At 46.5% G+C, this 14,220-nt stretch overlaps 1 protein-coding gene across 1 annotated transcript in view; it reads right to left on the reverse strand.

Annotated features, from left to right (window-relative positions):
• The window catches only part of LOC140206246 (protein numb homolog), an 86,558-nt gene that overhangs the window by 16,611 nt on the left and 55,727 nt on the right, over positions 1-14,220 (reverse strand). The window contains exons 4-5 of the mRNA XM_072274565.1: positions 12,244-12,448; positions 1,320-1,613 (exon numbers count right to left, since the gene is read on the reverse strand). Of these exons, the coding sequence (XP_072130666.1) occupies positions 1,320-1,613; positions 12,244-12,448 (499 nt within the window). The remainder of the gene's footprint in view (positions 1-1,319; positions 1,614-12,243; positions 12,449-14,220) is intronic.

A 14,220-nucleotide genomic window follows, 5' to 3' on the forward strand; every position in this document is an offset into this window, starting at 1 on the left:
TTAAAATTTTGAATAACATCGTGGATTAAAGGGCCTGTACTGACTGTAGAGTTCTATGTTCTACCTTCTATGACCCCCTCCCACCTTGGCCATTCTCTTTCCCCACCTGCCACCAGGTAGAAGATCAGGCAGAATAACTGGACATTGGAAGGGGTGGGGAGAGGGGAAGGTGACTGTTTTCCTTGCAGTGGAAGATATGGGTTTGGGTACCTCAGTAGGGTAGTGGTTAATGCGACCCTATTACAGCTCAGGTTCAGTTCTGGCCTCCTTCGTCAAGCAAATTTGTACATTTTGTATGTTCTGTGCATGGGAGCTCCAGTTTCCCCCATGGTCCAGAGATGTACCGGTTTGTAGGCTAACTGGTCATGGTAAATTGTGCTGTGATCAGACTAGGGTTAAATCAGTGAGGTGTTGGGTGGCAGGGCGCAATTTACTGTATGCCTTCTAGTAATCGACAATTCTATCCTGGGGAAGGACAGATTTTACTGTGCACTCCATCTAGGCGTCTCTAACCTCTATCAGCTCTCCCCTTGGTCTTCGGTGCGTCAGAGAGAACGACGCTGGTCTGTGCAACCTCTTCAAATCCAGGCAGTATCCTGGCAAATCCCTTTCCAAGGTCTCCATATCCATCCTGTATTAGGGCAATCGGAATTGCACACGATACTCCAAGTGGGGCCTTAGCAAAGTTTTATACAGCTGCAGAATGACGTCCTAAAACCATAGGATGGGAGCAGGAACAGGCCTTTCAGCTCAATTGTAGCTGACTTTTTGTCTTTTGACCCCATTCTCCCATCTTCTGCCCATAACGGTTATCAAAAACTACCAATCTCTGCTCTAAATATACCCAATGACTTGGCTCCACAGCCACCTGTGGTAATGAATTCCACAGATTCACCACTTTCCAGCTCAAGAAATTCCTCCTCATCTCCATTCCAAACGGATTTCCCTCTATTCTGGAAATCCTAGTCTCTCCCTGCCCATGGTACCTGGACCTTCCAATATTCGGTAGGTTCCAATGAAGCCCCTACCCCTTCCTTATCTTTTTGAACTCCAGCAAGAACAGGCTCAAAGATATCAAACACTCCTTGTACGTTAAGGCTTTCACTCTTATTAATTTCCTCTGGACCCTCTCCTGGGCCAGTACATCTTTCCTCTGACATGGGGTCCAAGGTCACTCGTACAACCAATGCCTCAGCCAACTGAAGGTGTGCCTTCTTTGCCAACTATATGCTCCTCAGCACCCTTTCTAAAGCCTTCCTGAGATACTTTTGATGAGGCCCCCACCTGCCCCTTTAGGACTAACCAAATGGACTTCTCACCTGGGCTCTTGACTTCGAACTCGGCCGTCTTCCTCTGCAGGGTGGAGGGAAGCTCGTTGAGGCGGAGGGAGAGCTGCCGCTTGAAGGGTGAGTTCTTCTGGCTGAGGGCGGGGAACCCACGGAAGGAGCCCTGCCTCACCAGCTGCTCCAGCGGCGCGTGCCTTCGGGGGATGGCGTGCTGGGGGTTCGACTCGCTCTTGTCCACGGGCGAGGCTGCCCCCTGAGGGGGCGAGGCGCTGCCAGGCGCGGGGGCTGCCGATCCTGCGGCAGGACTGCCCACTACCGCTGTCTCACCTGTGAGGCAAACACAACACGGGTCAGGTGTCCACCCTCCGACCATATTAACCCCTCTCCCCCGCCCACCTTCATCCATTCACGGAACGCAGAACAGCGCAACGGCGCAGCGGGTAGAACACCGGTCTCACGGCTCCAGAGGACCTGGGTTCGATCGCAAACTCTAGTGCTATAGTGCAGACCGTACACTCTCCCTGTGACTAGGTGGGTTTCCTGGGTGCTCCGGTTTCCCCCCACATGCTGAAGGTTGCTAGGGTAACTGCCCACTATAAGTAGACCCCAGAGTACTGGTGAAGGCTTGAAGATGACTGAAGAAATTTCTCCTCATAGAACATAGAAGAGTACAGCCCAGGAACAGGCCATTCGGCCCACAATGTTGTGCCAAAACAGGTAAAATATAAAACACCCAAACACCAATCCCTCCTCCCTACACCATGTCCCTATCCCTCCATCTTCCTCACATCCATGTGCCTATCCAAATGTCTCTTAAAAGCCTCTAATGTATTTGCCTCTACCACCAGACCAGGCAGCACATTCCAGGCATCCACCACTCTCTGAGTAAAAAAACTTAACCCTCACATCCCCCTTTCACCTACCCCCTCTCACCCTCGATGCATGCCCTCTGGTATTAGACATGTCAACCTTGGGAGAGAGATACTCCCTGTCCACTCGATCTGCCTCTCGTAATTGTATAAACCTCTATCAGATCTCCCCACAGCCTCTGCTGCTCCAGAGAAAACAACCCAAGTTTATCCAGCCTCTCATGATAGCACATGCCCTCTAAACCAGGCAGCATCCTGGTAAACCTCTTCTGCACCCTCTCCAAAGCCTCAATATCCTTCCTATAGCGGGGTGACCAGTGAGAAAAGGCCGTTCTTTTCTTCTGAGGCTGTGAACAGACGAAACAGGTGCAGGATTCGGCCATCTTGTCCTTCTCCTGCCATTCAATAAGATCATAGCTGATCTGTCCATGGACCCAGCCCCACCTTCCTCAAAACCCTTAATTCCCCTTGTATGCAAAAAAAAAACAAATCTAACTAACTTTTGAATATATTTAATGAGGTAACCTCCACTGCTTTTGTTCTGCCTCTAGAGGCAGCTGTTTGTTTTGTACCAACATCATTTTCTGTTCGAAAGCTGTTTTTTTTACATCATTTCCTGCGCAGGTTAATTCAGATTTCGACTTGAAGCAGACACAGTAGAAAGACATCCATCTCTATTCACTCATTTGCCCTTTAATAACTGCCTTTCTGCCCTCCATCTCCGTCTGGCCTTGGCCATCTTTATTGTGACCCATGTAGTTTAGGGCTGGTGTTCAGGCCTTCTTTCATCATGCCAGTAGCTTCCTCTTGGTTTTCTCTATTGTCAGTCATGCATATCCTGGGAAGAGATTCAGGAATACTGTCACATGCAGATATAGGATTCTTCGTTGCTGTTTCTGCAACAATTGTTTTTTTTGGACCAGTCAGGGTTGTTGGCCCTGAGCTGAACCCCCGAACTTGGAGGACAGGTGAGCACTCTGAGTCTGGCCTCTACCCTTTGACCTGTTTGGCATGGGTGACCCTACCAAGAGCCAAAGCATAAAGCCCTGACTCCAGCCAACATAGCTCTTGGGTCATTGAGGCACGCAAACCTCCAAACCCAAAGACAAAGTAATGGTTCTTTTGGAGGCATTTGCTTTTGAAAAAGTATCTTTTCACAAAGTTTTCTCATTTAAAAACTCTGAAGGAAGCTTTTGACTCTCTGATTTTTGAGAAGGTGTTTCTAACTGCCTGCCGAGCTTTGTACACAACACACTGTGAGGACTGTCCAGCTTCCCTGGATGGAGAGTTCCATGGACTGATTACTCTGGGAAAAGCAGTTCCTCCTTATCTCCATCCTAAACCTACTCCCCCCCAATCTCAATACCATGTCGCTCAGTTCCAGTCTCACCTGCCAGTGGATTGTGCCCTCAGATCCTAGACTCTCCTCCCAATGGAAATCTTTTCTCCATGCCTACTCTGTCCAGGTCTTTCAGTAGGTTTCAATAAAACCTTGGGGTAGCACGGTAACGTAGTGGTTAGCACAACGCTTCACAGTACAGGAGACCCTGGATTCAAAATCCCGCCACTGCCTGTCAGGAGTTTGTACATGCTCCACGTGACCGTGTGGGTTTCCTCCGGGTGCTCTGGTTTCCTCCCACAGTCTAAAGACGTACTGGTTTGTAGGTTAATTGGTCATTGTCCCGTGATTAGCGGGTTAAATCAGGGGATTGCTGGCTGGCGTGGGGTGAAGGGCTGGAAGGCCCACTCTGCACTGAATTTCAACAGATCACCGGGTCTTAAAGGCTTAACTAGTCCAGACTGACTAACAGTCCCACCTTGCCTAGTCCTGTTTACCCATGTATGGCCCATAACTTTCTAAACTTCTCCTGTCCATATACCTGGACAAGTGCCTGTTAAATGTTGTTAATGTACCTCCCTCAACCACTTCCTCTGGTATCTTGGTCCATATATGCACCAAGATCAAGTACAAGTTTAATTGTCACCCAACTATACATGAGTACCCAGGAATACAGCCAAACGAAACAGCGTTATTCTGGGACCAAAGTACACAATACAGTACCAACAGCCACACACAGCACAAAGCACACATAGGATAAAAGCATATACCAGGGGTGATTGATACATTCGTGGCCTAAGGCAGAAGGAGTCAATTTTAGAAAGCCTCGCACATTTATTTTTCAACATAGTCCCCTCCTACATTGACACACTTAGTCCAGCAGTTGTGGAGCATATGAATCCCTTCTTTGTAGAAGTCAGCGTCTTGGACCTCCAGAAAGTGGTCCACAGCAGGGGTGATTGATAAGTTTGTGGCCTAAGGTAGGAGGAGACGAGTTAAGCAACACACATCAAAGTTGCTGGTAAACGCAGCAGGCCAGGCAACATGTATTGGAAGAGTTTCAGTCGACGTTTCAGGCTGAGACCCTTCGTCAGGACTAACTGAAGGAAGCGTTAGTAAGAGATTTGAAAGGAGACGAGTTATACAGCTCTCGTTACATGTACACGCAGTTCAACTCTTTGAGTGATTATGCAGAAAGTTTGAAGTTAATAACAAATCTCTGGTGAAACCACACTTAGAGTATTGTGTTCAGTTCTGGTCACCTCATTATAGGAAGGATGTGGAAGCTATGGAGAGGGTGCAGAGGAGATTTACCAGGATGTTGCCTGGATTGGAAAACAAGTCTTATGAGACAAGGTTGGCAGAGCTGGGACTTTTCTCTTTGGAGCATAGAAGGATGAGAGGGGACTTGATAGAGGTCTACAAGATTATGAGAGGCATAGATAGGGTGGATAGCCAGTACTTGTTTCCCAGGGCACGAATAGCAAACACCAGAGGGCATATGTACAAAGTTAAGGGAGGGAAGATTAGGGAAGACATCAGGGGTAAATTTTTTACACAGAGGGTTGTGGGTGCCTGGAATGACTTGCCAGGGATGGTGGTGGAGGCTAAAACATTAGGGGTATTTAAGAACCTCTTGGACAGGCACATGGATGAAAGAAAAATAGAGGGTGACGGGGTAGTGTGGGTTTAGTACTTTTTTTTAAAGGAATATATGGGTCAGCACAACATCGAGGGCTGAAGGGCCTGTAACGTGCTGTAGTATTTTAGTGTCTAGTGTCTTGGGCTCTTCTGAGAACTTCTTCATTTGATGTGTGTGTGGTCCATGATATTTTTAACATTCTCCTGTAGAACCATAATTCAGCTGCTTTTAGTCTCTCTTCCATTGCTGGAGAAATGGTCCAGCATTCACTTCCATAAGTCAGGATAGAATAAATGTAGCACTGCAGTATTCTGTTTCTAGTGTACATGCTCATCTTTCTGTCTGTTAATATGCTCTTCATTTTTTGGAAAGCTTCTTTCGCCATTGCTATTCTGTATTTGATATCTGTGTCGCACCTGCCATTACTTGTTATTAGGCTGCCAAGATATCTGAATTTGTTGACTTGTTCGATGTTTGTATTTCCGATCTTGTTCACATTGTGGGATGTTTGTCTTTCTGGAGATGACCATGCTTTCTGTCTTCTTGGTGTTGATTGAGAGGCCTCTGCGATTACTTTCTGCTGCCACTATAGTGAGTAGTTCTTGAAGTTTTGTTTCTGAGTCAGCTATTGGTACGATGTCATTAGCATATCTGATGTTATTTATATTATGGCCTCCAATTGTGAATCCTTTGATGTCTTTGATACTTCTCAAGATATTTTCACTATACAGGTTGAATAAGTCTGGCGAAAAGACACAACCTTGCCTGACTCCTGTCATGATATTCACATACTCACTCACTTCTCCTTCTATTCTGATGGATTCTGTCTGCTCCCAGTATAAGTTTCGTAAGAAACGTATATCTTTCCCATCTATGTCAAGATCTTGAAGCATTTCCAGAAGATCTTGTCGTCTGACAGTGTCAAAAGCTTTTTTATAGTCGATGAAACATAGGTAGATGTCTTTTTGTACCTGGATGGCTCGTTCACAGATCATCCATACCATGAAAATTGCATTTCTGGTTCCAGTGTTTTCCACAAAGCCGCATTGTTCTTTACTGATTTCTGGTTTTATACAGCATCTTGCTCTCATCATGATTACTCTGAGAATAATTTTTGCCACGTGGCTCATCAGGCTTATTGTACGATGCAACTCACATTCTGTTGCTCCCTCTTTCTTTGGAAGTGTGATGAACACTGATTTACTTAAATCATCAGGTATCTCCCCATGATCATAGATTTCATTTGCTATTTCTGTTATTTTCTCTATTCCAAAATCTTCTAAGGCCAGTATCATTTCAACAGCGATGTTGTCTGGACCAGTTGCTCTGTTATGTTTTGTTTTATTTATGGCTGCTCGAGTTTCTGATTTTAGAATGCTAGGTCCTTCAGGATTCTTCTTTATGTTCGTTTTTTCTCCTCTTTGGTCTTCAAAAAGTTCTTTTATATATTCTGTCCATCTGTTTAGGATTTCCTCTTTGCTGATAATTAAGCTGCCATCTTTTGCCTTGATGCATCCACTTGCTGAGCAAGGTAATTTCCCCGTTAGTTCTTTAATCTTATTGTGCATCACCTTTGTTCCAGGGTTATGGGTTTGTAGCATTTCTCATTTAGCTATCTATCTTTTTATTGTCTTATCAAGTTGTTTGCATTCTTCGCTGTCTCTTGGTTTGATGATCTGTTTTTGTTGCATCAATTGTATTATATCTTCAGTTATCCATTTCTTCTTACTCTTCCGTTCTTTTCATGGGATGGTTTCTTCCGCAGCTTCAACCATGGATTCCTTCAGTATGTCCCAGGAAGATTTGCCTCCTTCATCCTGCAGCAATTGAAAACAGTTTTTCCCCTTGATTGTGTATTCTGTTTCAGATGAGGGTTGTTTTCTAGTTGTTGATAATCCAGTGGTTCTGATCTTTTTGGTTTCTTTAATTTTCTCATCTTTATTTTCATTTTGCAAATGACTGGTATGTGATCTGCTCCAAGGTAGCTTTTAGATTGAGTTATCAAGTTTTTGAATCTGTTATTGATTGTGATGTAGTCAATTTGATTTTTGTTGTTCCCATCTGGGCTTCTCCATGTCCAGTTCCTTCCTGGATGTTGTCTAAACCAAGTGTTGGTGATTATCTGACTGTTTGTTTTACACCATGATATAAGCTTTTCTCCTCTTTCATTTCTTTCTCCCAGTCCCTGGTCTCCAACAATATGGTCTTCTCTTCCCTCATCAACTTTTGCACTGAAGTCGCCCATGACTATGATGGCTTCTTGTGATTTGCATTCTTCTAGTGCTTTGTCTAGGGAGTGGTAGAAAGGATCAATTTCTTCCTCTGAGCTTGCCATTGTGGGTGCATATACTTGGATGATAGAGATGTTGTTTTGTTGTCCTTTTAGTTTGATTAGCATCATTCTGTCTGAGATACGCCAGTATCCTAGCAGGCTCTTGGATGTTTCTTTGTCTAAGATGATTGCAACACCCTTTTCATGTTTATCTCCACCAGAGTATATCATCCTGTAGTCGTCTGACTAGAATACTCCAGTGCCTTTCCATCTTATTTCACTGGGATGCTGACTTCTAGCCTCTTCATTTCTAACTTTACGTTTTCTAACTTACCAGCTTGGTGCAGGGTTTGAACATTCCAAGTGGCAATTCGCAGTCTCTTGTTCTTGCAGACAGTAGTGGTATGACGATCCGGGCTCACCTGTCTGTTTACATGATACCCCGTACCGAGCGAAGTGTCTGCACTATTCGGAAGTGGGCTGCCATTTACGCTGTTGTCTTTTACATTTGTGTCTGTATTAACCATGGTTGTACTAGGGATAAAATACAAGAAGCAGCTTCCCCTTGCTTGCTTCCGAAGCAGTGTCTTTATAAGACGAGTGACCCAGAACATTGTCCTATTAAAAGGATCTACTGCTCAGCGTCTGAGAAGCAGGAACCATCGATTGTGTTACTCACAACTTGCTTTCTGCTTCATCCACCACCTGCATTCCATAGCTTCACTGTAACCCAGGTAGGGAGGCTGACAGGTGCTACACCTTGCCTAAGGGTGACCTGGAGGTAGCTGTGGTTAATGTTAACCTCATTACCCAAAGCAAAGGCTCCACAGCCGGATGTAGTTTATCCTCATACCCAGGAGTGAGAGGGGACTATGTTAAAAAATGAATGTGCTCGGTTTTCTAAAATTGACTCCTCTACCGTCAGCCACGAACTTATCAATCACCCCTCGTAGAGTCACACAAAACATAGTCTAAGACCTGAGCCCATGAATATTTCAGAAGTCTGCAGTCAGACTCCAGTAAACGCACCAACTCTGCCTCTCTCCTGGGCGGCGGTGAACAGGCGACTCCAAGGCTGGAGGCCTGGTTATCGCTACGACCAAGACCACGCAGCTCCCCCTCTGTCTGCTGGGTGAAAAGGTTCCCCGCTAAGGTTACCGTTAAATTGCTCCCCTCTTACCTTAAACCTGTGCCCTCTAGTTCTTGATTCCTGAACCCTGGGGGGGGAGGGGGGGAGAAGACTGTGCGCATTCACAATATCTATAAGACCATAAGGTGTAGGAGCAGAATTAGGCCATTCTGCCCATCGAGTCTGTTCCACCATTTCATCATAGCTGATCCGTTTTCCTCTCAACCCCATTATCTTGCCTTCTCCCCATAACCTTTCGCACCGTGACTAATCAAGAACTTATCGACCTCTGTCTAAATACATCCAATGGCTTGGCCTCCACAGCCATCTGTGGCAACGAAGTCCACAGGTTCACCACCCCCTGGCTAAAGATATTCTTACTTATCTCTGGCTAATGGACTTCCCACTATTTTGAGGCTGTGCCCTCTGGTCCTAAACTCCCCCACTAAAGGAAACATCCTCCACATCGACTGTATCTAGACTGTTCAACATTCGATAGGTTTCAATGAGATCCCCCCCCCCCATCATTCTTCTAAATTCCAGTTGCTGCTCATACAATAACCCTTTTAATCCCTGAATCATCCTCACGAACCTCCTCTGAACCCTCGCCAATGTCAGCACATCTATAAAGTCACCCCTCAGTCTCCAATGCTGCAACAGCAGGTTCAGTTGAGTTTTGGGGGAGTGGGAATATCATTGAATATTGTGATCGAATCCTGGGTGCCAACATCTCTGAGGCCCAACAGATTGATGCAATTATAAAGAATGTATCAGCGGCTGTAGTTCATGAGCAGTTTGAGAAGACTTGGTATGTCACCAAAGACTAGCCACTTTCTCCAGGTCTATCATGGAAACCTTGGTAGACCTTGGTTTCTTAAGGTTGTTATTGCCAGGGGTGGTAATGGCGGCAAGCTCCCACTGCCTATTAAATACTCCCAGTGGCGTGCGACTCAAATAACCTCTGACAATCAAGTCAAGCTCCTGGCCTTCACTTGTGCTTTAACTACTAAGCCCAGAAGACCTGACAGGAGAAGGGGCAAAGGCAGGTTACTGGCACCTTAAAACCAGTCATTTCAGGCAGATGGGGCTTGTCAGCCGTGTGATCTCAAACCTCTGCCTTGCCGATATACCCACTCACGCAGAAGGCTTCGGGAGTAATCCCGGAGGGAAAAATCTGGAGCTGGATTCCCGAAGGCAGTCTGACGTTGAGTTCAATGCTGACTGGCAACTCCCGTGATGTTGCTGGTGCCAAACTGTATCGGTCTCTGCCGTTCCCTTGGGTTCACCAGATGCGTGGAGAGGGGGAGCTTGCTACATGGACAACAGCTTGCTTTCCATATCATGTTGCCCTCGCTTGTGTATCTAGACTGCTAGGACGCAACGTCCATGGTCGAGTCTGACCGACGGAGTGCCCAGTCAGACCATGGAAAGCATCGTAACTCCACCTAGACTGTGGGCACAATGTACAGGGTCAGAAAAAGCTGCAGAAAGTTGCAAATTCAGCCAGCTCCATCATGGGCACCAGCCTCCAGATCATCAAGGACGCTTCAAAAGCTTCCCCACCATCGAGCTTCCGTCATGGGCACTAGCTTCCCACTATCAAGGACACCTTCAAAAGTCAATGCCTCAGGAAGGCAGCATCCATCATTAAAGAATCTCACCAGCCTCTTCTCATTGCTACCATCAGGGAGGAGGTCATCATCATCAGGTGCTATGCCCAGTTTGAGCTTTGACTGCCATGGCCCACACACTCCTGTTTCGGGTCAAGTGGATCAATTCATTGGTGTTCATTTCCAGTTCTCTGGCTGCTGTCTCCATCATCATTTGTCTTTGTCTTCCTCTTGCTTTCTTCCCTTCAATCTTTCCCATAATTACTGTGCATTCTAACTCCTCTTTCCTAATCACATGTCCAATGAAGTCACGTTGCCTTTTCATGATCTCATACATTATTTCTCTTTTTGTGTTTGCTCTGTTCATGACATCCTTGTTAGATATTCTATTACTATTTATTATTTATGGAGCAACTGTAACGAAAACCAATTTCCTCCGGGATTAATAAAGTATGACTACTATACTATTCATTTCGTCCATGATATTCTTTGCACCCTCCTCAAAAACCACATCTCTGCTGCTTCAATTCGTTTCCTCATGTTACTAGATATTGTCCAACATTCTGAGCCATATAACATAACTGGATAAACGTAACATTTCAGTACTCTGAGGTGGGTTGTCATGCCTAGTTTAGTATTGGTCAGTATACTCTTCATTCTGTAAAGGTGTCTTTTGCCATCCCTATTCTTCTTTTGATGTCCAGTCGCATCTGCCATCTGATGTCACCCAGCTTCCTAAGTAGCAAAAGTTCTGTACTTGTTTTATGTCTTCCCCGTTTATCCTCAGCCTGCAGATAGGATTCTCCTTCTTTTTGGATATCACCATACATCCTGTCTTTTTTGCAATTAATAGTGCAAAAATGGGTCTATCTATCTTCAACAACTATATCAATTAAGTTTTATAGTTCTTCCTCCATACTTGCAATTAACACAGTGTCATCCGCATATCTGAAATTATTGATGTTTCCACCGCCAACTTTGATTCCCAAGATATCTCTTATTTTTTGTAATATTGTTTCACTGTACACATTAAATAAATCGGGAGAAAACACACCCTTGTCTAACGCCTCTCTTGATTTTCGTAAACTGACTCACTTCTCCATCTATTCTTACAGCGGCAGTTTGTTCCCAGTACAGATTTCTGATTAGGCGGAGGTCTTTCGAATCTAGATCTAGAGTTTCCTGTAATATTCAAATAACTTATTGTGCTTCACTTTTATCAAATGCTTTTGTGTAGGGAGGAGGTACAGGAACCTGAAGGCACACACCCAATGATTCAGGAACAGTTTCTTCCCTTCTGTCATCCCATTTCTGAATGGACATTGAACCCATGAACACCACCTCAGATTTTGCTCTATTTTTGCGTTGTGTATTGCTTTTTTTAATCTTACTTAGAGTTTTTTTTATATATACTTGGCACTGTACTGCTGCCACAAGATTAAAAATTCCACAACATACATCAATGATAATGAATCTGATTCTGAGATCTGGTTGGAAATATTCATGATCTTGGCCCGAAAGAACACAGGGGCCCTAGTCTTGATGGGAGGTTCAGGGTGTGGGGTGAGGAGGATGGGAGGTAGGGGGTGTGGGGTGGGGATGGGAGGCTGGAGGTGGGGAGTGGGGATGGGAGGTAGGGGGTGAGGGTGAGGGGGATGGGAGGTTCGGGGTGTGGAGTGGGGATGGGAGGTGGGGGGTAGAGATGGAGGTAGGAGGTGGGGTGGGGGAATGGGAGGTTTAGGGGGTGGGGGTGGGAGGTTCGGGTGTAGGGTGGGGATGGGAGAGTGGGGGTGTGGGGTGGGGATGGGAGGTTTGGGGGTGGGGGTGGAGATGGGAGGTTGGGGGTGGTGGGGATGGGAGGTTGGGGGTGGGGATGGGAGGTTCGGGGGTGAGGGGGATGGGAGGTTGGGGATGGAGGTAGGGTGTGGTGGGTGAGGGGGGTGGGAGGTTGGGGGTGGGGATGGGAGGTTCGGGGGTGAGGAGGATGGGAGGTTGGGGATGGAGATACGGTGTGGTGGGTGAGGGGGATGGGAGGTTGGGGATGGGAGGTTGGGGGTGGGGGTGGAGATGGGAGAGCTTGCCACTCAGCCCTTCACCTTTCTTCTTGTCCTGCAGCTGCTTCATGTTGTCTTCCCTCTCGGCCTGCTGGGAGGCGGTCGTCACCCTGAAGGAGCCTTCCCTGGTGAAGCTTGTCCGGCTTGCATCAAAAGAGGCCGTTACCCCGCATTCCTTCTCCCGTTTCTGTTTCCGCTCCAGGCAGGCGGCGAAGGCACAGCCCACGGCGTGGCTCAATCGCTCCCCCTGGAATCCAGCACAGCACAATTAATCAGTGCTTGAGGAAGGGTTAATTGGGGACACGGGCAAAAAGTATTGGGTCTTCCAGGACGGATAGGTACATGACATTATACTGTTCCACCCTTACACTCATGTGATTGGTTGCACAACATGTCCATCATTCCAGGTTTCTCCCATAATTGGATACCAGACCAACCCAACCCACTCCCCTGATTGGGTGCCCATCATGTCCATTTTTTGCAAACCCAACCCGTTTTGACACTGTGATTGGATGTCTGGAGTACGCCAAGCGGCTGCACTCCTGTGATTGGTCAACAAACGTTTAATGAGAGGAGATTTACCGGGATGCTGCCTGGTTGAGACAGCGTGTCCCAGGCAGACAGGTTGAGTGAGCTGGCAAGTTTCTGTATGGAGAGGAGGATGAGAGGTGCCTTGAAAGAGGTGTACAAGATGATAAGAGGCACAGATCGTATGGATAGACAGCGCCTTTCTCCCAAGGCGGAAAGGGTACCATGACGGGGCATAATTTTAAGGTGATTGGAAGAAAGTACCGAGGAGATGTCAGAGGCAGGTTTTTTTGTTTTACACAGAGAGTGGTGGGTGCATGGAACGCGTTGCCAGGGGTGGTGGTAGAGGCAGGTACATTAGGGACATTAAGAGACTCTTAGGTGGAGGCACATGGATGGCAGAAAAATGGAGGCCTATATGGGAAGGACGGGTCAGATTGATCTGGGAATAGATTAAAAATGCAACACAATATCATGGGCCAAAGGGCCTGTACTGTACGGTAACGTTATATAGAAGCTAAAAAGCAAATAAAGGACACCCAAGCACTAATCCATCCTTCCTACACCACGTCCATATCCCTCCATCTTCCTCATATCCATGTGCCTATCCAAACGTCTCTTAAAAGCCTCTAATGTATTTGCCTCTACCACCAGACCAGGCAGCACATTGCAGGCATCCACTACTCTCTGAGTAAAAAAACTCACCCCTGACACCCCCTTTGATAAGAACAACTACTGAAAGTGGAGAGAGAGGAAGCTGGCCCTGCTGGTCATAGGAATGAATGTGTGCATGTATGTTGGACTTCTCAGTTGAATAATATTACAGTAGCTCACTCATATGATGGGGTGTCCAGGTGCTTGTATCCCAGGGACAGCCTGTTTAACTTCACAAGAGTGTTATCACACAAGAACTGTTTAAAGCCGTGGCAGTGTTCTTTGAAGTTGGGTCTCGCTTTAGACTTGTAGCTTTGAGGGAAAGGTCAATTTTCTGTTGAATTTCTTGGGTGGCACAATGGTGTAGGCCAGCGACCTGGGTTCAAATCCCACCACTGTCTGTAAGCAGTTTGCACGTTCCTCCCCGTGACTGTGGGGATTTCCTCCCGCGTCTAAGATGTAAGGGTTAATCGGTCACATGGGCAGCGCAGTCAATTGGTCACATTGGCGATGTAAGGGTTAATTGGTCACATGGACAGCGCAGGCTTGTTTGGCCGGAAGGATCTGTCACTGTGCTGTATCTCCAAATAAATAAATACACAGAAGACATGATGGTCTACTGCCATGATAGTGGACGATCGAGATGTTGAACAATAGACAAAGATTGCAAAGAGGGGGACATCCTCCTTTGTAAGATCTCTGAGATTCCTCCTTAAACCTTATACAGATTCAATGAGCTTGGGATCTGGGGAGCTGAAGGTACTGCCTCGCAAGGTGGAGTGACCACGTGGAGTTGGGGGAGTACAGGGATCTCATGGGCAGTCACGGGGGGGGGGA

This window comes from Mobula birostris, chromosome 12, assembly GCF_030028105.1.
Source record: "Mobula birostris isolate sMobBir1 chromosome 12, sMobBir1.hap1, whole genome shotgun sequence".
Lineage (NCBI taxonomy): Eukaryota > Metazoa > Chordata > Chondrichthyes > Myliobatiformes > Myliobatidae > Mobula > Mobula birostris.